Source organism: Tamandua tetradactyla, chromosome 21 (assembly GCF_023851605.1).
Source record: "Tamandua tetradactyla isolate mTamTet1 chromosome 21, mTamTet1.pri, whole genome shotgun sequence".
Classification (NCBI taxonomy): Eukaryota; Metazoa; Chordata; class Mammalia; order Pilosa; family Myrmecophagidae; genus Tamandua; species Tamandua tetradactyla.
In genome coordinates this window covers 21,391,575-21,417,438 of record NC_135347.1, presented here as the reverse complement: position 1 = coordinate 21,417,438, position 25,864 = coordinate 21,391,575, and the positions used below count along the sequence as shown (strand labels likewise).

Sequence of the window (25,864 nt, the reverse complement as noted above, 5' to 3'; positions counted from 1 at the left end):
ACATGACACCTTACTTTTCTCTTCCAGCTTTCAGATATCTTCCCTTGTGCTTGGCATTTGATAGTTTTAGTACCATGTATTCAGGCATGATTTCCTCTGATTTTATCCTGTTTTAGATTCTTTGGGTTTCTTGAATATGTATATCCATGTCTTACTGTTAAATTTTAGAATTTTTCTCTCATTATTTCTTTGACTATTGCTTCTGCCCCTTTCTTTTATTTCTTTCTGGGAATCCCATAATGCAAATATAAGTGTGCTTCATGGCATTCCACAGATCTCTTAGGCTCTGTTCATTTTTCTTTTTCATTCTTGTTTCTTTGTGTGCTTAATCATCGTCATTTCAGTTGTCCTGACTTGGAGTACATGGATCTTTTTTTTTTTTTCGGTGTCCCCTATCTGTTGTCTAGAGAATTTTTCTCTAGAAATCCCCTTCAGTAATTTTTTATTTCATTTTTTTTGTGGTCTTCCAGTATTTTGTTTGGTTCCTTTTAAGATTTTTGTCTCTTCATTGTGATTTTCATACTGTTCATGCATCTTTTTCCTGATATCCTTTAGCTCTTTTTCTGAATTTTTCATTATCTCCTTGAGCATATTGAGGATCATTTTTCTTTGATAAATGGCAAAACAGGAAATTCTTATTATAAAAATTTTCACTTATAAACAAAAATTAAGAAAATGGTATTATAATTTTCCATATACCCATCACCTACATTTAACAATTATCAAGATTTTACACATTTGCTTTCATCTATTATTATCTCCCTTAAGTATGTAAAGCAGATCATAAGCACTGTATCTATTTCACCCTACAGCTTGTAGAAATCACCTTTTTCTTAAATAATTAGGGATGTTCTCTTTCATATGTGCTACATATGACCAAACCTAAAAAAATATAACCAAACCTAAAAAAATTAATACAGTTTCTTAATATTATTAATATCTGGTCCATATTCAAATTGCCTAGATATTCTAAAATATGGGGGGAAGGGTATGTACACATATTCCAAGCTATCCACACACTGCATTGGGTTGTTAGAAGATCATTTTAAAAAAGTTTTTGCAGTATGCCCTAAGTCTGGTCTTTATTGTTGGTTTTTGAATTTTTATCTTGTCTTGTAAATGGGCCATCATTTCCTATTTCCTTTTCCATCTTTCGGTTTTTTGTTGCACATCATACATTTTAATATTTGAAAATGTTAACTGTGAGATTTATTCCCTGAGCTGTCAGTTTGTTAAGTTCATATCTAGCTAGTGATATGATAGATACAGTCTTGCAAGCTGCCACCTGTTAAGGGGCATATAGAGGTTGCTGTGCTCCCTGCATAACAGTACTGGAGACCTATAATGAGAGTGTAAACTGGCATTACACCTTGCTGAGAAAGGAATGGAGGAGGGGTAAGGACACCATGAACTTTTCCTAACATTTTAAAAGCTGCATTTTCATTGTTTGAAACTCGCTTAGTTACTGTAACCCTTTAATTATTTTCTGTAATTTTGAGGAAATAGCTGTGTTAATTTGTGCTAGTGTTTCAAAGATTCTTTTGGTGGATCAGTACCCTGATGCATGATATTAGGAGATTCCTCCATTCCTTTTTGTATTAGAGGAATATTAATGTTCTCCACTTTATACCTACTTACTATATTACTTTATAATAGTTATCCATAAAAAGCTCATTTATATAACAGCATTTAGTACTTTTGATTATTAGGTCATAATGTCAGAGAGATTTTCTAAATCAAATTAAATTTCTCTGCCTCCCCCTTTTCTTTAAATTGCACCTGTCAAATGATTTCTATCATTACTCTAATATATCTTAAATCAGTTAAAACATAAAATTTTTAGCCAATCAGTGTTTTGCTATATTAAATAAAGTAACTGAGAGACTACTTCATTTTATGGTAGATTCTGTAAGGATTACTTGTTTATAAGTAATGATTTTAGAAAAGGAAAACAAATCTTACCTTGTATATCTTATACAGTGTAAGTTTGCCTGTTAATACTAATGACCAATGATACTTCTTTAAGTTAGCAATTCTAAGTTGGTGATTTGGTTTTAAAACAAAATAGGTTTTCTTTTTTACACTTACTAGATCAGGCTAATAAATGTAACGTCGGGTGGGCCACGGTGGCTCAGCAGGAAAGAATGCTTGCCTGCCATGCCCGAGGAACCGGGTTCGATTCCCGGTGCCTGCCCATGTAAAAAAAAAAAAAAAAAAAAGTCATTTTTGCTATTGGCTGGAGGTCAAGCATGTAGATTTTAATGCCATTTAAGGCATGGAACCCGATGAACTCTTTGTAAAAATATACAGGAAAGAGTGCAAACCCAGGGGCAAGGGAAGAAATGAGATAGGTTGTGTAACTAAGGGGCAGGCACGGGAAAGGAGCATTGAGACAGCTGTTGATACCGAGTCCCATGTTATGAAATCCAAAATTTCTTTGAGAATGTTTAGAGGAAGTGAAGGAGGTGAGCAACACCAAACTTACATTTTTAAAATGTCAAATGCATGTCGGAAAATGTAATGCCTTATTCTAGATCACTTTAAATTATTATATTATATCAACCGATAGATGCTAATCTATGCTTTTATATCAGCCCTTCACCTTACCCTGCAGGTGCATGAAATAATAAGGTGGTGCTTGAAACCACCATCTATAAATGCTGATAATATACTTTTTGTCTTTTGTTCTGACTCTTTTTTGTTTGTTTGTTTGTTTTTTTACCATGGGCAGGCACCGGGAATCAAACCCCATGCGATTCATTTTTAAGCCTTTGTTTCCCTGACAAAACTTTAAAACTTTGTAAAATTTTATGTTTGTTTTCAGAAAAGGTATATTTGATGAATACAGCCAGATAACCAGTCTTGTTACAGAGGAAATAGTGAATGTCCATAAACAGATTCAATTGTCGGTTGAACAGATAGATCCTAGCACAGAATACAATAATTTCATAGACGTTCACAGGTATGATACTTTCCATCCTCTTTCAGTATTGACAACAGTGTTGTATTTTTCTAACATATAATATTTAACAAAATTAAAGTAAGAAAATTTAAGGGCTTTTTGGGATATTTTGGATTAGCTTGCTTTTAATTATTTTCAGTCCTTTCTCAATGATGATAACTCTTTACTTTATATAATAACCTTTAAAAAAGTGTCAGTTGTTACTAAACCATTGCTTAAATCTGTATGTAATCCATGAAATTGTATTTCTATTTAACATTTATATAGCAATAATGATACTTTATATGTGTATTAAACTTTATGATGCACCAGTATCCATGTATACTTCATCTTACTTTATACTCGCTGTAGTTGTGACATGAATAAAGCAGGTTAATACCTCCTTTGTGCAAATTAAGGTTCAAGTTACCTGACTGGATCATTGAACCTAGAGCTTCATTTGTTTTATGCTATTTATGCTTACTCTACTCTGTTAATGTAATTTTTGATAAAACAAATGTTCTGTCTATGATGAATGCTACGATATGTTATGGCAGTATAAGCATATTGACCAAAAATATTTGGCATGCTTTACCAGAACAACTGCTGCTAAAGAACAAGATATTGAATTTGATACTTCCTTACTAGAAGAAAATGAAAACCTTCAAGCAAATGAGATAATGTGGAATAATTTAACAGCAGAAAGTTTGCAAGTAATGTAAGTATTTTGAAAATTTGAATAGTTTAAATATCAGTTATTATTGCTTTATAGTTGTACTTATCAGATTTTAAATTCCAATTCTTTTTTTGCAAGTGATGAAAATAAATAAAAAATGAACTGATCTTTTGTTTGGCTAAAGTGGAATGTTTTGAGAAATATTTTACTACCTCTAATTTTAGTAATCCTGAAAATCGGCATTTATGTGATGGTACATTCATTTGCCCAATTATTGCTAATATCTTACATTGGAATGATGCTTTATTCTTTTCAAAACTTAGTTATGTTCCCTGTTCCATTTGATCTTCAAAACTATTTAGCAGAACTATTTTGAAAATGAGGACACTAAATGTTAGAAATAAGGGACTAATCGATGTCAGAAATATTTAGTATTAAAAGAATTGACTTTGGGTGGGCCACGGTGGCTCAACAGGCAGAGTTCTCGCCGGCCATGCCAGAGACCTGAGTTCATTTCCCAGTGCCTGCCCACGCAAAAAAAAAAATACTGACTTTGAGTTCTTTTCTCTTTAAACAGGTATACCTTATATTAAAGGCTATTAAATCGTTACTTTTTTACTTTGTTGTTATGTTGCATAAACTTTTTAAAGGAGTTTTGAGAAATCTTAATGTGTTCTTTTTGCTACTTTTCGAACATTAAAGGCAATTAATACTACCTTTTTGGAGTTAGAAAACATAAGCCTTTCTACTTTTAATTATTTAACCTGACTCCTGATTTTGTTCAGGAGCAAAACAAATAACTTTTATTTATTAATAAACATTGTATGTGCTTAGAGCTATGTATCAGAACCACAACTGAAAATGATTAGGCTCTAATTTTCTCTTCAGTAGTTCACATGTTCTTTCATCTCAGCTGTCAGAATTTCATGTCAAATGACTTATATTCTCACTGGCTGTTTTTGTGTAACTCATGAGCTAAGAATGCTGTTTACACTTTGAAATGGTGGAAAAAAGCAAAAGAAGAATAATGCTTTGTGACACATGAAAATTATATATAAAATTAAAATTTCAGAGTCTATAAAAAACCATTTTATTGGAGCATAGCCATACTCATTCTTTTATCTGTGGAGTATGTATGATTTCTTGTTTCAGCAACAGATTTGAGTAGTTGTGAAAGAGACTATATATAGCTCTCTCATCACAATACAGATTGCAGTGTTATGCTTATAATTCAGCAGTGTTTGGACTGCCACACATCAGTGTAGTGTGGCATTTTATTTTTTATTATCAGTTCATGCCCATCATGTGAAAACAAGAAAAGAAGGAATAATGAACTTTGAATGTGTTGCTCTTTTAAGGCTTGTTGGAGTGTGGATTATTTTGTTAGGCTTTCAATGGTAACTCATTGTGTTTATTATGCAGTGACATTATAGCTGTGTAAAAAAATATGTTTATTGGCATCACCAGATTATGCACTCATCTCAATATTACCAATATATGACACTAGTCAGAAAAATTAGAAAATTTAAGGTAGAATATCTCATCATAGCAGACTTTGTTCACAAAATAAAAAATGAAAATAAAACTGCAACCAAAATAAGTGGCTCATTTGTCAATCAAGAAAGGAAAGCTATTTACCAGTGGTGAATTAATTAAATACTGTTTCATTGCAGTGATTAAAGAAATATGGCCAGAGAAGATATACTTGTTTAAGACTATTATATTAACCTTTTTCCATGAAGAGTTGTATATATTGGGAGCAACATCATAAGTAAATTAAAAAAATGAGGCAAATTATTTTGAGTGGTTTTCCTTGGCTCTTGATGAGTCAGCAGATCTTACCAAAACTTCTCAATTGTTATTTATTTGAGGGATCAATGCTGAGTATGAAGTCACTGAAGAATTACTCTCAAAGATTAGCCTGTGTTCAACATCTGCAGACAAGGATATTTTTCAAAGAACTTGAGAAAACACTAATTCAGAATAAACTGAAGTAGAATCTATTAAGACATGTTACAACCAAGGGTGTTAAAAATCAGTGTGGAGGAAAAAAGTGCTTAGCTGGATAAATTTACAAAGCTTGTGAATTTGAACAAATTGTCAGTGCTTGTAAGGTGCTTCAAGTCTATGATTATTTATCAGCAGGAATTTGCAGAAAATATTTGAGTCTAATCGTATATTAGACTGATCTTCATTCTCTCTCATAGTTTTAACCATCATCAGTTCCATAAATTTTTGTCAGAAATTGAAACTGAATAGCTTGAGTTGTCTTACCACACGGGAGTTTGATGGTTTGGAGCTCTGGGTAAAGGCACTGTTTTTTTAACTGAAAGGACTTTCCATAAACATTGTTATTGAACACTGTATTCCAAAAGCTTTGGAAATTGTCTTTTGCTACAGTCTTGACAATTTTCTTATAAACATAGCCTAAAATTACAAGACAATCCAGTCCTTAATGTGAAACGTACACTGCTGTAAAGTCATTTAGATGACAACTAAAGTTGTTTGAATCACAATTAATGTCAAGCAAATCAATATACTTCCTGTGCTGCTGAACATTAAGGCAAAAGAGCAGGACAGCCATTCATACCATATTTGTAGCTGATACATTGGCCTCAAAGTACAGTTAAAAAACAGTGATTTTTGAAACATGATGTATATTCAAAGGGTATTTTGACATTTCAAAATGCATTAAACTGTGTAATTGAGGAGCTTCCAGCTAATCTTCAATTGGAAGTGATAAATTTTCAGTACAATGACATGCTAAAGGGCAAATATCAAAAGAATAGTTTAATATAGTTCTGTAAATGCTTATTAAGTGATGAATATGCACAATTAAAATCATATGTTCATAGATTGATGTCTGTATTGGGAAGTACCTGTCTGTGTGAAGAGACATTTTCAAAGATGGCATATATAGACTGTTATTACTTCTCATCATTAACAGAGAAACATTTACAGTCACTTTTGATAATAAGGCCTAACTTTGTACCCCAATGAAGTGAAATGTTATCACATTTGCAACGATTTCCATCCTTCTCATTAGTAGATTGCTATTGCAAAAAATTCTACTCTATTATTGTATTTTTATTTTGTCAATAAACTACTTGTGGATATTTGTTTTCTCTCTTGGAATATTGGTATTTACATTTTATCCTTGATTTTGCTTCTTGTCTGGCAAAGCCTAAAATAGCTCCTCTCTTGCTCTTTACAAAAGATGTTTGCTGACCTCTGTTGTAGGAAATGCCTCCAGTTAACCAATCAGACTGTTTGGATCAACCTTCGCAATCTATAGAGTGTTAAATACTACAAACATTTTACCCTAACAGAACCTCATTTTACCAAGTCTGATTTTGTGTGTTCTCATTATAATCTTAGCTCAAGTTTGGTGTCTGGTTGAACATATACTAAAATTAAGCCAGAATATGTTAGATGAAGATTTTTAGGAGTGAATTTGAAAGAATATTAAAAGGCAGAAGACATGTTAGGAACACAGTTTGAATAAAGGAAACAGTTACATGGAAGAAGGAAGGTAGATTTGTTAGATTGGAGGTGGATTAGGGAGTATATTAGGAGATGGAAATATTTAACAGAAAACTCAATCTTTGCTTGTTTGATTAGGAGCCATCACCTTTTAAGTCTAGAGAAAAGTTAATAATGATTTATCTCATGGTTTATTGAGCCATCTACCAAAGGCTATACTGCTGCAATTATATTTTAAGGAAAAGATTGCAAGTAGTAGTTTATTTCTTCAGTTTAAGTTGCAGTAATAGGTAGAAAAAATATCAGGAAAGTTACTCCAGGCAACTATAAACTTGTTCCATTTGTTTTTCATTAACCCAAGTACCACAATTATGGTGGCAATATTGGAAATTTCATGTAACTTACAAAAGTTGTTAAGGTGACTTATTTCACAAGTCTTTCATCATTCTATAAGAGTGATGTGAGATTTAGATAATGATAACCAATGACAACTAATAGATTGCAGATGTAAAAAGTGTTGTATAAATTGAGAGCTTGTTATCTACAATAATTGTTTTAAGCTTTGTATTTTTAAGTTAATCCTTTAAATTATCAACTAGTGGGTGCAGATGATAAATCTGCAATATCTCAGAAAAGGGTATACAATGAAAATCGAAATTCTTCCTCTTCTTTTTGTAGACTTTCTAGGATTAACCTGTGAAAAAAGTTAATGAATCTTTTCAGAATGTGTATATAAGCATATACATGTTTATAAATTGTTTTATTTATACAATTAGAATTATTCCATGCATACTCTTCTGCATCATTCTCAACATATATGAAATCTTCTTAATGGTAATTAAGAATGGAGTAGCAGTGTTTTGCTGCTTGTACATAACAGTTTGTTCAACTGGTTATTGATGTGCATTTAGGTTAATTTCAGGATTGTCCCTATTGCCAAGGTTAGATCCAGGATTTGTTGGCCCTGGAGCTTATGAATTTGGGGGAAGAGGGACATCTTTAAGAAAATGTATACAAAATTAAAATATGAAATTAAGTACAGAGTTTTGGAAGGGATCATACAAGTGAGGGGCCTGAAGGCTGAGCTTCATTAGCTTCCTGGTAAGTTTGCCTTTGGTTATTGTGATTAAAAGCGTTGTTGTAAAAAAACTTCTTTGCATTTACATCCTGGTGCACTTGTGGAAGCATATATGGAAGACAAATTCTTTGAGATGAAATTACTAAGACAGAGCATATGAAGTTGTTAAGGGTAGAATCTGATTGGTCTGGCTGTAATATCGGTTCTTCCTCTTACAAGCTTTATGATCTTGGGTAGGGTAATTAACTCCCTGTGCCTTAGTTCCTCATATGTAGAATGCAGGTCGTAATAGTGTTGTAAGAATTACATGAATTTATGAACTTGTATAAAACTAGTGTTTGACTCTCAGTAGATTTTAATTATATCAGTGTTTTCCGTTTTTGTGCAGTATCATTTTATGACAGTTAACTGTTTTGCATCATTATTGTTTAAGTATATTATAATATTTAATTGAAAATGTAAGGAAGAAGCCATTTGAACTGTTACTATTTATTTGTATACAAACATGCATAATGATATGATGGTAAATGGTGCTTTAAAATTTACAAACTGTTCTTACATTATATCATTCATATGTATAGTATAATTACTAGCATGTTTTTCTCTTCACTTCATTCACCCTGCTCCAGGTTTTTGGGGTACTTGTGGTAAGAAAGGGAAAATATTTTCCGTGTAGAATTGCAAATCACATTCTTTTAATTCATTTGTCTTTTCTGGTTTGAATTTGCAATGGTGGATCTGTATTTAGATCAAAGATTTAGGAATATTAAAAAGTTTTCACTCAATTTTTTCACCTAAGACATTTTGTGTAAAGCTCAATTATGCTTTCTCTGTGCTAAGGCTGTCAGCAGTTAAAGCCTCAAAAAAATGGTTCTATGTTTTTTATATGATAGTGGCTGGAAAAATAGAATAGGTATTACTGTTCCTTCCCCTGTGATCTCTTTTCTTATTCTTGTATCCTTTCCTTTTTCCTCAGGTCATCATTGCTAAATTTAGCAAAATAGTAAATTCTAGCATGTTAACAGAACAGGCCTGCAAGAGAACAGATGTATTGCTAGTTCTTCTAAGCCTTTATTTGAATTCGTACTGTCTTTCCACCTTTTTAGGGAATCTATACTGGTAAGATTGTGGTAGGTTTCTTTGTCTTCTGGGTTAAATTGTTTTAGCACAAAACAAATTTGAAAGGGAAAGAAATCATAAGCTTTTCACTTATGAGCTAACATGTACTCATGATATTTAACATTTTAAAAACTCAAATTTAATTCCTCATTGAAAGCCTTAGGTGATACTTTCAGGGGGCTGAATGACTACTAAGGAAGTTAACAGATTTATATTTTAATGTTCTTTGCTAGAATTGCTGTGTGATCTCTGATAAACAGGGTTGGACAGTTCAAGATGACTTATACTTGTTCACTGCAGTAGTGAATCAAGACATAGGCATTTTACCTCATTCCTCCCTCTTTACCCTGTGGGAGGGCAGTTAGACAGCTAGCTCTGGTAAGCATGATGCTCTCCCCATGACCGAAGGACTCCCCTTGAATTTTTCTGAACGATAAATATGAAGAAATGCTTGCATTGTAAATTAATACATTTCTGATTTTTTTGCTTACTTTTTAGATTTGTGGTAATAAGACTCCTGCTGTGTCACATCAAATATGTGTGCATGTGTATGTCTATAAACAGACTGACTCCTTTTCTATTACTTTCCACTAAGGGTAAAAGAAATACAAGCTGATAGTCATTTCTCATGGAATTAAATTTTGTCACGTTTCCAAAATGTTCTTTGGAATCACATAGTTGTGAAAGGAAAAACAAATTTTAATTATGAGTAGCACTTCTATCTTTAATGAGGCATGCTTGCAAAATTGCTTAATTTTCTTTGTTTTTAATAGGAAATAATGTATGAATAATACAAATATAAGCTGTTCTTGGTTTTTTATTCGAAAATATATTCAATCCTTCACCTGCCTTGGGAGCAATGTTACTTTTTTTTTGCACCCAATGGTCAAAAAATATTTTTAAAAGTAGAAAACAAAGTCTAAACTTACTTTTCAGAAAGGTGTTCTTATTCCACATGGAGCAATGCAATTAGTTAATAGAGTAATAGTTATATTTATAAGGTATATAAATATATAACTATAAGGTATATAATAATTATAGGAACATGTACAAGTTCCATACTAGTAATTTTCAAAATATGCATCATAGTGATAGAAACCCTGTTTGTTAGGTGTTAATGTATTTTTCCATTTTATTAGAGAAGGAAATGAAAGTTTTGAAAAACCAAATAGATATTGAACCTATTGATTTCTGGTTCCTGTTATACTAGACTAAGGTGCTTTACAAAATGTAATAAAAATACAGCGTTGATAACACAAATATTCTCTATAACTTACTCTAATGTGGCAAGGCAAAGTGATTAGCTTGATGATATATTTTTTACATGAAAGGAATGAACCTTGTTTTAATGGCTCTTGTATAGAGAGCTAAGACTTCTATCACTTAGCTACTTTCGTTGTGGCTTTTGTCAGGTTAGCCGCAGAATTAATTGATGGGTGAAAGTCATAAATCATGCTGTTCCCATGTTCTGGCTCTTTGGAGTTCCACTTTCTAGATAATTCAGAATGTAGGAAACAGGAGAGTGAGGAATTATTAGAAGATTTCAGAAAAAGCTTAATGCATGGGTTTCCCATGAGAAAAACAGGGCATAGGGCCCAAGTTGAGCACCTACTATGTGCAAGACATTGTAAAGGATGTGCTATGAAGAGGAAGCCTTGGTGCCTGCATCTTACAGTGGGGCTAGAGGTGGGTGGGAGGGACGATATATTTATTCCAGGATGGAGTGGAGAATTTGGAACAGTGAGCAGAATTGAGAAGAAACTAGGGAAAGGATGTAGTCAATTGCTGGAGCGATGAAAGAAGAAGATGAAAAGAGAGAATGGGGGAAAAGTGGTTGGTATCTCCTGTACTAGAGTTTCTGAAGCCAGATATGTTAATTGTTATATCCCTAGGGTCTAGCAGTGTCTGACACAAGAAATGTGCTTAGTAAATGCTTGTTTAAATGAAAGAAAGGGTGAGAAGACAGGTTAATTGGAATGACAAGCAGCGAGGGAAGAAGAGAATAAGGGAAATGTATAGGAGACAAAGGCGAAATGGTAGAAAAGGAAATAATAACCAGAGGGAAAGAGCTTTCTTTATTTTAGTTGTCTTTGAGGTACCATGGACAAGGCAGTTATGAGAAGCTGATTCTTTGCTCTGTAACCTCCAGACACGAGTGACAGAGGTTGTAGGAGCAGGTTCTGAGGTAGGGTTTTGTGTTTGAGACTTTAATGAGGATTAAATAAGATCATATATAACCAGAATTATATAAACAGGAAAACATTTTTTGATGTTTATTAATTTTTTTTATAATTGTTTAATGAGCAGCCTGAAGCTGGGGGTTGAAATGTAGTTTTCTTGAGAATGATCTCTGATTTTAAAATAGTTACACCTTCTTTATTTGGTTGTCAAGAACTGAACTATTGTGCCCAAGTGAATTTTCTGGGTGACGGAAGCTCTTTTCTCTATCAAATTAAAAAAAATTATTTTATTAAGTTTCTTGCAAGTCTTTTATATATATATATGTTTATTCTTAAAAAAAATACTGATCTTAATTTGACCTCCTCTTAATTCTGGAATGTCACTATAAACATCACTGATTGTGTTTTGCTATGATATAGTAATGTCCTCAGAAACCTAGTGAAATTTATTGTGTTGCTTGTCTCTAAATAAAAGTGATATAATCTAGAAAGCCATCTTCTAGAATATATAGAATTCTTCTGATTCTATCTCTTAGTTTATCTCTGTTATTGATTATTTATTTGGAAATTAAAAAATTAAGTCCATTCTTGCTATAAGAGATTCAAGTGGTACAGATGTATGTAGAGTAAAATACAAAAGTTTTTTTTTTTTCGGCCTTAAATTATCCCCTACCCCAGTGCTATACCCCTTTGACCATTAAACATTGATAGAAATTTGATTTTTAGTCCTTTGATTCTTCTCCTATTCCTTTACACATAAACGCATTCACATAAATAAATACATGTATTTTATTTGTATTTTTATTTATTTTTCTTTTTTTGTGTGCGAGAAGTGGTGGGAGGTGAGACCAGGGAGGGGGTTGGGGCCAGATTGTGTGGCCTTTCTTCTGAGGGCACTGGGGAGTCATAGAAAGATTTTGAGTAAGGGAGGGACTTGGTAGGTTCATACCTCTGGCTGCCACCTTTTGGGGCATGGGTGGGATTGGAGCTTGGAGCCCAGTTTGGAGCTGGGTGGGGACCTGGGCAGGAGAGGAGTGGCTGGGCCAGGGCAGGGCTGAGGGAAGAAGAAGGAGGCTTTTGATTTGAGAGATGTGGCTGCACAAGGCTCCTCCTACTGCTGCAAGCTCTTTCTCTCTCCCGCGGCCTTGGGTCTTCAGGGAGAGGAACTCTGACCAGAATCTGTGGGAAGTCCCTTAAGAGAATACATTCTATTAAAATGTATTTTAATATAAATGAAACATGCTCTATATGTACTTCTGAATCTTGCCTTTTAATTAAAAAATATGTCTATAACTCCTTCTTTTTAGTTGTTGTATACTGTTCTATATTATGAATTATTAAAATTTATTCAATCATTTCCCTGGTGGCAGATATTTAAATGTTTCTGTTTTTTTGCTTTATAAACAGTGTTGCAACAAATATCTTGAAATGAACAAATTTTGAGTATCTTGAACAAATATTTTGATGAGACAGATTTTTAGCTGGTCAGTTGATATGCTAACTTAAAATTTTAGAGAAAATTCCAAGTTGACCTCTGAAAAATTTGTCCCAATTTTATCATATTAGGAATATATAAGTGTTCCTATTTTCTATTTGCTTCCTTTTTTAAACAATATTAAATATACTAGATATTATCAATCTTTTTATTATTTGTAAGTTTTAGTAGGGAAAAATTACTTAATGACTATTTAATTATGTGTCAGGTTGTACATTTTTTCATATTCTTATTGATCATTTGAATTTTTTTCTTTATGTATTTCCCAATTATTTTCTTTGTCCATTTTCATAGTAGGAGATTTTTCTGCTTTGAGAAGAGGGTTTTGCTTGTAATTTGTACTGCAAGTGTTTCTTTTGATTTTTATTTATGATCTGTTTAACTTAAAAAGTTTTTACATTTTTTATATTCAGATTTAATATTTTCTTTTGAATCTTTTGTGTTTCATGTCTTGCTTTGAAAGGTTGAAGACAAAAATTTTAACATGATATGATAGTTGTTGTATGCTTTTGTGGTAGAAATGTTTCTGTTCCGGACCAAATGCATCTTATGCAGCCATAAATTATTGTGGGTCCATGAGTACATATTAATTTTGTGTATTTAACTCTCTTCAAATCTATATAGAAACAGTCCAAAAATAATTATTAAAATATATGGAAATATGTTTTACCATGAATTTAAATCACCCCACTACTGAATCTCAGTTTACATTCTTAAGAAAAAGATTATAGTACTTGGCTCATAGGATTGTTCTGAGGATTAAATGAGATAACATGCAAATAATCCTAGTTACCATTCACACAATGCCTGCTAGTCCTATTCATTATATATATATATATATTAGTTCATTTGTTCCTAAAACAATGCAGTGGGACAGGCATTACTGTACCCAAATTACATATGAGAAAATAAGTTCAGTGGGAAGTAAGTTGCCTATAGATAAAAAGGGGCAAAGCCAGAACATGAACACATTTGTCTGAAAGCAAAACCGTCGTCTTTTCCTGGGACACACTGTTCCTGGAACATGACAGGTATTCGTTTATTTAGTTCGTCTTCTTTTTTCTTTCCTTACTTTCTATTTATTTCAATGAAATGAACCTCTCTAGATCAGCACAGCCCATGAGTACTTTCTGTGAATATTGAAATGCTCTCTTTTATACTGTTCTATCGGTTAGCCATTAGGCGCATGTGTTTGTTCATTGCACTTGAAACGTGGCTAATAGGACCAGGAAACTGAAGTTTTACTTGTATTTACTTTCAGTTAAATTAAAATGTATGATTTTTTTTGTATGTGTAAAATGAGCATAATTAACTTGTTGATTGATAATGAGGAAACTATTCATTCTAGGTTGAAAACTTTAGCAGAAGAACTTATGCAGACACAGCAGATGCTTTTAAACAAAGAGGAGGCTGTACTGGAGCTAGAGAAGAGAATTGAAGACTCTTCTACAGCCTATGAAAAAAAGTCTGAGTGAGTAAAAGAAAATAAGCTAAAGGAAAGTTTAATTATCTCAGTTATATGGTATTGATGAATGTGAAATTTCTAGAAACTGAAATTTCTATTTTAAGAGCAAAAGTTTGTGTGGTTGAGTTACTTTCTAGGACTTTAAAAAAGGTGATTGTTTATGATTAGTATATTTATCATAGTGTGATTTTTTCTGTGTGTCTCAAATTTATTATAGTTTAGAACTATTTACAGAAAAATCCTTTGTTAAAAGCAGCCTTTACTTTCCCTCCTCTATATCCGCTAGACCCACTGTGACTTCCTTTGTTAAAGAAATGACAGACAAATATTATCTAGAAATTGACTTCTGTATTAGAATGAAGAAAACAAGCTAATTAGAAAATAGTGGTCAATTTACCTATAAAATCCCCCTGAGAATTATTGTGCGTTTTTTTGCTTACTGTTATTTGTCTTGCCGATATCTGTGTCTGTAAATGTCTCTCTGGATCCTTTGACTTTACTGTTTTCTTGGTATCCTCTTTTACTGATTTCATTGTGTTTTTTTCCTTTTTTGACAGATCTATAATTTAAAATTTCTAATCTGTCCTTGGCAATTGTTTGTATCTCCAACAGTGGTTACTGGTATGCTTTGTGGAATACTGACTAAACATTATACGTTCTTGCTGTCATATGCTCACGTTAATAATGGCTTGATTTATCAAGATCCTTAAGGAATTTGTAAAGTAGAATTTCTCTGATCTATACTTGCTCTTACCTTCTACACAGCTTTTCAGATGATCTCCACTTCCTTCATATATCTGACTCCCTTAACTCGCCTGTGATAGTCAACAGATGGGTCTTGCCTACATCACTGAAAAAAGTAGAAGCTTTAGGTAGCTACTCCCATATTCTCTGAGACTAGACATCCAAACTAACTCACATTTGGACCCATTCTTTTTCCTTATTTCAATAGAGGAACTGTTCCTTACCCTAAGTCCATTTCTTGTACCTGTTTTTTGTATCTTATCATCTCTTATCTTCCCAGAAACTGCATATTGATTTATACATTATATTCACATTTTCATCTCAACTGGGTCCTTGTGCTAATGTGTAAGTTTTGACTCCTAAAAATAATCTCCACCTTCAACTACCCAAGTAACCCTTCTTTATTCTCTGTAATTACCTCTAGCTTTACCATTTGTTTTCTTAGGCAAATGTGTTCTAAGAGTGATTATGCACACCATTTCATCAGCTACCACTCCGTTCTCAAGCCATATGTATTTGGCTTCTGTCCCCATCAGCCTATTGAAGTAGGTATCTCTAAGGTGAACAATGACCTCCACATTACTAAATTTAGCAAATATCTTTCTTGGCCTCTTATTATCTAATGTTGCTAACTCTATGTTCTTTCTTTTCCCTTGGTCTTCTCCGCTCTTTCTGGCCACTCCTTTGCAAAATCATTTTCCTTCTCCCAGCCTATATGATTTGGAGTTACTTGGCTTGGCCCTAGGTATGTGTCCCCTTTCCTCCCTGTATTCTTACCCTAGGTTGTCTCCTCTTACATTTCATTCCCTTCACTTAGACTTCCCCTCTAGACTCTATTCCCATATAATCAATTACCTGCTTGTTTTAATTTGCTAAACCTGATGAAATTTGATATATACCAGAAATAGATTAGTTTTTACAATGGGAATTTATTAAGTTAAAAGCTTACAGTTCTTAGGCCATGAAATTGCCCAAACCAGGGCTTTAACAGGTGATACTTTCTCCCCAAAGACCAGCCACTGGTGATCTTCAGTTCCTTTGTCACACATCCAGGCACATGGCAATGTCTGCTGGTCTTTCCCTTCTTTCCTGGGTTTCATTGTTCCAGCTTCTGGCTTCAGTGGTTTCATCACTGTTTACTGTGTGTCCTGTCTCAGCTTCTCTGTCTTTTCTCTCTGAGCTTCTCTGGGGTTTTTCTCTCTGTCTTTTATCCTCTTATAAAGGACTCCAGCAAGATTAAGATCCACCTTCAATGAGGTGTGTCATGTCATATCTCAATTTGAGATCCTACTTATAGTGGGTTTACATCGACGGAAATGGATTAGCATTAAGAACATGATTTTTTCTGGAGTACATACAGCTTCAAGCTATCACAGTACTTGATGTGCCTCCTTGGATTTCTCAGCAATACTGTAAATTCCCCCATGTCTAAGTCTGAATTAAAATTCTTCACAACACCACCTAGTTGACTTTTAGTATCCTTGTTTCAAGGAGCAGCAACATGATCTATCCTATTATTATAATATAATATATAATATTAGGAATTGTTTTTTACCCCCAGTCTCTTATATCAAATCTGTCTCCTAGTATATAGATTTTACCTTCTAATCTCTCTTCAATTCATATACTTTCTCTGTATTTTTTACCACTCCTCGTATAGGCTACCATTAGCTTAACTTATCTCACTTTTTCATTCTGCTTCTACCTTGCATTGTTCTTCTTTGAACTCTTCTTCAAATTCAGCCAGAGGGGTCTTTTTGAAATACAGATCTGGTCCTATTTCCCTCCACCTTAAAATACATCATTCACTTCTGTGTGGGGAGCCCTCAAGACCACCTTTGGGTTCAGTAATTTTCTAGGAGGACTCATAGCCTTTAGCGTGTAGTCATACTCATGATTAATTTCTTGTAGCTAAAGGATACATATAAAAATCAGCATGGGGTAATCAGAAGGAGACCTGGTGCATGCCTCTAGAGTCCTCTCCCAGTCCTTTCTCCCTCTGGAAAAGAATTAAGACAACATATGTGAAAAGTTGTCTACCATGGAAGCTCAATAGAGGCTAAGTGCCCAGGATTTTTATTGGGGGTTGGCCATATAAGAAGTCTCTGCCTGGCATGTACCAACATTCCAAACTCTCAGAAATAAGCAGGTGTTCAGCATAAACTACATTGTTTGTACACACAGTTTAAGCACAGTAACCTTGCAAAGGATAGCAATCAGCAGGTCTGCTATGCTAATTCTATCCTGCACAGCTTATTATTCTGTGAAAGAGATCAGAAATCTCAAAATGGCTTCTCCATGTGTTTGGCCTCCTTCTCCAGCCTTTTCTCTTACTATGTTTACCCTCATTTTCTTCTGGTTATTGTTCTCTTTCAGTCTGGTTTTTTACCTGCTACTGCCTTCCACCTATTCACTCTGTGCCTCTGTCTGAAATATCTTACCTTTCAGGGCCTTCCCGTCAAACTTGGTTGATGCTTGTTTTTCTTTCAGATCTTAGCTTAATCATCACTTCCTCGGGGAAACCTTCTCTTACTTCCAAGACTAGGTTGACTCCTTCCCCATTTTTCTATTCCCATTATATTTTATTATAGTTCCAACTACTTCTCCTGTCTATTACAAATCACAATTGTAAGTTTTTCACTTACTTTTTGGATAATGTCTGTCTTTGTTTGAGGCTCTAAGTTGTATGAGAGTGGGACCATGCCTTTGGTTTACTCAACACTGCATCTAATATAGTAATAGGCCAACCAAGCAAAGAAAACAACTGGAAAATCATCTGTCTATCTTAGAATTGGGTCTAATTTAAGATTTAATTTTTGCCTATTTGCTCCCTTGAGGTCCTTTTGGCTGCTAGGAATCGTGATTTATTCTTGTTAGTCTAATAAATTGAGAGTGTTTAATTATATGATCCTAAAAAGATTCTTTTTAGAATGATAAAAAAAAAAAAAAAACTCAGCAGAGTTGAGCCTTCCACAGAGTGGGAGCTGGATCTAGGAAACTCTACATTCAGACACCTTATCCTCGGGATCAGTTCCTTCCTCTCCTATTTCTTCTAAAATCCTCTCTGTGAGAAGCAACAGGAGGAAGGTCATCATTATTTAAGACTCTGTTCTCCCTGTATAGCTTGAATTCTGCTCTGCTCACCTGATGTAGTTTCTGCTACATCATCTCCTGAGCATCAGAAATGTGTTGCATACACATACATTAAAAAGTGCTATTTTAGCATCAGAAGTATTTGTTTTGTTCCTGTTTTTAAATGAAGATAGTGTACAATTGTTAGTGGACTTTTTCTCTCGACGGGGCTTTATAAATTGGCTATATGGAACTTATGACAATTTTTTTTCTTCAGTCTTCTCTCTGCTAGCTGGCTCCCTGTGCTCTCTTAAACTTTCCACCTCACCATGTATTTGGTGTGTAAAGGACCATGATGGTCCTGAACCCTGTTACTATCAGACTTTCAAATTCCCCTTCCTTCACCAACCTTAGTCTTCTCTCTCTTATTGAGAGAGGAAATTAATGAGAGAGGAAATCTAACACAACCAGCTTCTTTCTGTTGGGCTAGAGACTTCAGATATTTGAGAGGAAAGCCTGAGACCATATTATATAGAAGATGTATATTTAATGGAGTGGGAGCTGTGAATGGGGATTTCCCCAGAGAATAGTGTGGATTTGCAGTCATGTTGAAATATGTCAAGTATATTTTCAACATTTTACGCTTTGTGGTAAATGGTCGGAAGTATTGTTTAAATGTTACTATATTGCTTTGGCTTACACATAGTAGCATACATTAATTTTGTCGAATTTTAAAACCTATTAACGGGTGGGCCATGGTGGATCAGCACCAGAGTTCTCACCTGCCGTGCTGGCGACCCAGGTTCAATTCCCGGTGCCTGCCCATGCCAAAAAAGCCCACAAAAAACTATTTACTAGGGCTGAAGCTGTGTGTCTTTTGGCCACATAGACACTCCCTTCATCCAGTGGGGTCAAGACACTCAATTTTTATGTTTTTGGGCTGATTAACATGCATTTGTATATGTATAGTTTCTAGTTTTCCTTCCAGACTTGATTTACTCTTTCAGTAAGCAAAACCAAATTTTTATTAATATCTTAAATATCAAAACTTTGAGGAGCAGCATGAGGTAGGTAGTCATTTCTCAAAATCTCATCCTCCCTGTCCAATTAAGTTATGCTCTGTTCACGTGATGTGGTAGGTTACTGTACATCATATATTCAATATCAGAAAGATGCCACATATGCTACCATACTAAAATACTATTTAAGCATCATAAGTAGTTTTTATCCATCTTTTATATAAAGATAGTCTACTAATTGTTTATAAACTGTTTTTCAAGTATACTTTATTAATTGGCTGTATAGAGCTATTTAGAACAAATTCCTTTTACAGATTTATTCCATGAAAGGCATATGAGTTTTAAGGCCAGTTCACAAAATAGTAGAATGTAGTTGAACTAGGACTAAGAGTATCCAGACATTTCCTGAATCGTCAAACATTTGAGCTCTGAGTTTCAGACTTGAATTACAAGTGCTAAATCTTCTAAATCTCTTACCCTGCTGAGCCCTGAGCTGAAATTCATACTCCTAAGTTTTGCTGAGGTCTGAGTCTTCTAAATCTTGGGGATTTTGGAGAAAGGGGAAAGAGTTATGGTTTCTTATTTTAGCTAGCACAGTGTTCTACGCAAAGGAATCAATTTACATGGATATGAGAAAGACCATGTAAGGGACCTTGGGTTCCCTTAGGTGTAGCAGTGAAGAGGTTTTAATGAAGATGTGGAAAGCACTGAAGATGTGTTGGGTTGCCAACATTTATGTCCCTGGCCTTTGTATTTGTCATTTACTGTGTTCTATATAACTCTGTATAGTTTTGTCTGTAAACATTGTAGTATGACAGTTAAGAGAACCAACTTTGGAGTCACTGAGAACTGTTCTTCAAGCTGTGGAACTCTGAGCAAGTCAGTTAACTTTTTATGAATCTTGGTTTTCTTATCTGCAATGTGGGGCAATTATGCCTATTTTGTGGGATCACTATGAGGTGTAAAGGAAATAACACATATAAAGTGACAAATATAGTGCCTGCTATATTAAACATTCAATAAATGTTAGTTATAATGACTGTCCCAGCCTTAAAATTATATAATATACAAAAATCCCATCTTGACTCTATACATACTAGGAAATCATTCTTCAAGTTACCTATATTTTCATTATTATAGCATCATCTGAGAGTTCTTATAATTTAAAGAATAATCAGTTTGTCTTTCTCTTCTACAAAAGGGATGTTCTTTGTTAATATTTATTTAGAAATGTGTTTAAATTTATTTTGTTTATAAATCATTAAAACTGATAAGGCTGATAGAGTTATTGGCTCCTTAAGCAATAGAAACTTTTTAATAGTAGAAAAACTCTATCAAAGCCTTATTATTAAAAATTTTTGTCCATAATACTTATGTGCATTTGTTACATTCTATGAAGAGTACATCTACTTAGGGAATTTCAACATAAAGTCAGAAGATACTATATTTATAAATTATATGGATGGCTACATACAGTTTGGTACTATGTAGATGGTATCCAATGTTTTTCCTAAAAAAAATGAATCCAAATAAAATAAAGTTACTGCAGTCAAAATTATTGTAAAAGTTTTCCTGAATCTTTTAATATAATGCTTAGTTTTAGAATTTTATTGTTGCTATTTTACTAGAAACGTTTCCTCTTAAATGTTGTCCAGTGATTTCTCATGGTTAAAAGAACAGAAATACCAGTGAATATTCATCTCTAAAAGGAAAAATGCCCACTTGGAGTAGAAGACTCCTGATTTTAAAAGCAGATTTTAAACGAACAATCAAAATCTGTGTGGGACTCTGTGTTCTCTTTTGAGCATGGTATTTAGTGAGTCTTCTAGTTATAGAAATATTTTAGGGTCATTTTGGAAAACCCATTCATTTTCCAAGGTGAACTAAAGGTAAAATAATAGTAATACATAGGGACTGTAAACAATAATAGCCCTTTCTCTAAACTATTTACTGAGCTGTTTATTATATATGACCTGTGTCTTTTTAAATACAATGTTTTTTACAATGGTTTAACCCTTATTTGTTTTGTTTTTAATGACGCTAAAAATAATTCATTCACATCCTTGATTTAACTGTTATTTTTTTCTGCCTGAATTGTACTTCTAACTCTTTTATCCTTCTTTGCTAAATCTGTAGTTTTACTGATTACTGGCTATTGCCCAACAGTAACAACTCTTCTGTTTTATCCTTTTTAAATGCATCTGTATTAGTTTACTCTTCTGTCAGAAACCTTTATACCAGAAATGTAATGGCTTTTAAAAAGGGAATTTAATAAGTTGCAAGTTTACAGTTCTAAGGCTGTGAAAGTATCCAAATTAAGGCACCAACAAGAGGTTACGTTCACTCAAGAAAGGCTAATGCCATTTGGGCAGCTTCTGTTAGCTGGGAAGGCACATGGCTGGCATCTGCTGGTCTCTTGCTCCTGGGCTCCATTGCTTTCAGCCTCTGTTTCCTGTGAGGGTTCCTTACCTGGCATCTGTCTCAGCTCTGAAGCAACTGTTCTCCAAGCATTTGCATCTTTTCTGCCTGTCAGCTCTGAGCTCTCGCCAAAATAGTTCCTCTTTTAAAGGACTCCAATAAAACTAATTAAGATCCACCTGGAATGGATGGAGTCACATCTCCATCTAATCAAAAGGTCACACCCACAACTACACACATCACAGCTCCATGGAGATAATCTAATCAAAAGTTTCACCCTACAATATTGAAACAAGATTAAAATAAATGGCTGCCCCCACAAGATTGGATCAGGATTCAAACATGGCTTTTCTGGGTTACATAATAGCTTCAAACCAGCACAGAGCCTACAATGAATTTGATCTCTATTAGGTTTTTATTCATTTCCCATTGCTGCTGTAACAAATTACCATAAATTTAGTGGCTTAAAACAACTCAAATATATTGTGTTACAGTTCTGGCAGGTCAGATGTCTGAAATGATTGTTATGGGCTTAGAACCAAGGTGTCCTTAGAGTTGCTTACTTCTGGAGGCTCTAGAGGAGACTCTTTTACCCTACATTTCCAGCTTCTAGAGGCTGTCCTTATTCCTTGGCCTGACATCAAATTACCTTGTTTTTTTTCATTTCTATTTCACAATGCCTTCTCTGACATTGTCCCTCTGCCTTTCCCTCTTATAAGTACGCTTGTAATTACAATAATCAGATCTGCAAGGTTTCTTTTATCATTGTATTAGTCAGAGTTCTCTAGGGAAGCAGAAACAAGAGATATCTGTAAATATGAGATTTTATAGAAGTGTCTCACACAGCTGTGGGGACACAGGAGTTGAGATTCATAAGGGCAGGCCAGGTTGCAAGCTGGGAGCTCTGGTGAAGACCTTTGATGAATTCCCCAGGAGAGGCTGGCTGAATGAAGTAGAGAGAGAGAGATTCTTTCTTTCTCCTTTTAAAGCCTTCGCTTGATTGGATTAAATGTCTGTCATTGCTTAAGATACTCTCCTTAGTTAATTGTAGATGTAATCATTCACAGATGCAGTTAACTTACTGATGATTTAAGTCCAGGAAATGTTCTTGCAGTAATGATTAGGCCAGTGCTTGCTTGACCATACAGCTGGACATCATCACTTGACCAAGTTGGCACATAAATCTAAACATCACAGTCCATGCCTTATCAACTTCACAGCGATACATATGACCTTGAACTGTACTTAATCTCTAAATAACAAAACAGTTGCAGGCATGTTTTTCATTTAACAATACTGAACTGTCCTGAGTACAACCAGAAACATGCTAGGTCTCTCCAGAATAGGGTGCGAGTCCTTGCATGATAGTCACTCTTAAACATGAGGTTCTATAATTTAAATACTATGATATGAACAATACAATTTATGTCATGTGATAAGGGGATAAGAGAAGAAATCAAAAATATTTTCTTTATGTACAAGCATAGACATACTGATATCAAAACAAGGAAAAATATTCATACTATTATAGTCCTCATTTCTGAAACTGGTCATGTGGCCATAGCTCATATTTATCACTCCCTTCTTCCACTGCCCATTCCATGTTCTCTTTACCCTCAGCAAGTACCTCAGCTGGCCATAGTTCTTTTCCTGGTGGGATGACCCAAACCTTCATCCTGAAGTTTCTGGGCCATTGGTAGTCCTGCCTGTATTGGGTTGTTGCAGTTTTCCATTGACATTAATCATAGGACATAGTAGTACTAAGAGATGCCCTAGGGGATCTCCTGTATCCCAGAAAAACTTTTCTTTACCTGCATTGCATAGTTGCAGTCCTATTTCCCTTAGATAGTCAGGATCAATTACCCCAGCCAATGCAGTAATCTCTTTCTTTACCTGTTGATTCAGAGGCCTTATAAGTGTGGAGTTGCCAGGTGGCTGTCTCAAGTTCCAGTTCAGTGGAATCATTGTTGTGTCTCCTGGTGGAAGCATTCTTCCATTTGGAATCAAGACCTGCAAACCAGCAGAGCCTAAGGTTTCGGGGACAGGAAGCAAAAATTTTTCTAGTGAATCTTTAGAGATGATAGTGAGTGATACCACTCCCATTTCCACCCATTGATTACTGAACCCATGAATCTTGGCTCTGGGAGAAACAGGACCATAGAGTGGATGCGGATGCAGGGCATACACACCCTCCTGGAGAACACTGCCCAAGCCCTACAAGATATTGCCACCTAGGTAGTACCATAATTGAATCTTCAAAAGGCCGTTCCACCATTCTATGAATCCAGCTGTGTCAGGATATTGCGCAACATGGTAAGACTAGGAAATTCCATGAAACTCTACCCATTCCCACACTTAATTTGCTGTGAAGTGAGTTCCTTGATCATGAGCAATGCTGTGTGGAATACCATGATGGTGGATAAGGCATTCTGTAAGTTCACACAGATGATAGTGTTTGCCGGAAGCATTGTGTGCAGGGAAGGCAAACCCATATCTGGAGTATGTGTCTATTCCATTTAGAAGAAATTGTTGCCCCTTCCATGATGGAAGTGGTCCAATGTAATCAACCTGCCACCAGGTAGCAGGCTGATCATCTCTGGGAATGGTGCCATATTGTGGACTGAGTGTGCATGTAAGCTGCTGACAGTTTGGGCACTTAGCAGTGGCCATAGCCAGGTCGGCCTTGGTGAGTGGAAGTCCGTGTTGCCGAGTCCATGCATAACTCCATTTCTACCACCATGAACCCTTTGTGAATGAGCTCACTGGGCAGTGACCAGAGTAGCTGGAGAAAGAGGCTGACAGGGATCCACAGAATGGGTCATCTTATCCACTTGATTATTAAAACTTTCCTCAGCTGAAATCATCCTCTGAAATCATCCCATTCACATGGGATACAAGTACCTTCATGTTTTTTTCCCAATCAGAAAGTTCCATATTCCTTTTCCCCAAACCTATTTGTCACCACTTTCCCCATCATCCTCCTTCCAAGTCCCTGACCATCTAACCAAACCGTTAACAATTGTAGCCCTTGGGTCAGTATATGAATACGTCTCTGGCCAGTTCCCCTTCCAAGCAAAATGAATAACCAGGCACACTGCTGGAAGTTCTGCCTACTGAGAAGATTTCCACTCACCACTGTCCTTCAGGGATATCCCAGAAAGGGTCTGCAGTGCAGCTCTCCACTTTTGGGTTGTATCTGCATATCATGCAGAATCATCTGTAAAGCAGGCCCGAGTTTTCCCTTCCTCAGTCAGCTGATTGTAAGGAAATCTCCAAGTGGCCATGGCTCTGGGCTGAGAAAGAGAGGGTAATATGGCAGATGCTCGGGTCATGGACATTTGGGCCACTCCTGTGTAACTTGTGCCTTCAGGATCCGCTTGAGACCTGTCTCGTATATACCCTTTGTATTTTATGATGGAGTGCTGCTGTGCACCCCCAACTTGATGGCTTGGTGGGTCAGACAACAGCCAGCTCATGATAGGCAACTCAGGTCTCATGGTAACTTGGTGGCCCATGGTTAAGTGTTCAGTCTCTACTAAGGCTCAGTAGCAGGCCAAATGCTATTTCTCAAAAGGAGAATAGTTATCTGCAGAGGATGGCAAGCCTTTACTCTAAAATCCCAAAGGCCTGCATTGTGATTCACCTATAGAGGCCTGCCAAAGGCTTCAGACAGTATCTCTATTTGCCACTGACACTTCTAGCACATTGGATCTGCTAGATCATTAGATCCAAGTAACAGAGCAGCTTGTGTAGCAGCCTGGACCTGTCACAATGCCTCCTCTTGTTCTGTCCCTCACTCAAAGCTAGTAGATTTTCTGGTCACTTGGTAAAGGGTTGGAGTAGTATACACAAATGTGGAATGTGTTGTCTCCAAGATCCAAAGGGTGGTAGGCATTGTGCCTCTTCTTTGGTTGTAGAATGGGCCAAATGCAACAACTTATCCTTCACCTTAGAAAGGCTATCCTGACATGCCCCACACCACTGGACTATAAAGCAGCAGAAATTTCACTGAGGTGGAAAGCCCCTGTATTTTTGCTGGATTTGTCTCCCATTCCCTGACATACAGATACTTTACCATTACGACTAGAGTGGTTGCTACTTCTTGCTCACTAGATTCAATCAACATGATGTTATTAATGAAATGGACCAGTGTGATATCTTGTGGGAGGGAGAA

At 35.2% G+C, this 25,864-nt stretch overlaps 1 protein-coding gene across 1 annotated transcript in view; it reads left to right on the top strand.

Annotated features, from left to right (window-relative positions):
• FER (FER tyrosine kinase) overlaps positions 1-25,864 on the top strand; it is a 531,690-nt gene that overhangs the window by 112,155 nt on the left and 393,671 nt on the right. Inside the window, exons 7-9 of the mRNA XM_077138656.1 lie at positions 2,825-2,962; positions 3,540-3,659; positions 14,321-14,443. Coding sequence (XP_076994771.1) covers positions 2,825-2,962; positions 3,540-3,659; positions 14,321-14,443 — 381 coding nt within the window. The remainder of the gene's footprint in view (positions 1-2,824; positions 2,963-3,539; positions 3,660-14,320; positions 14,444-25,864) is intronic.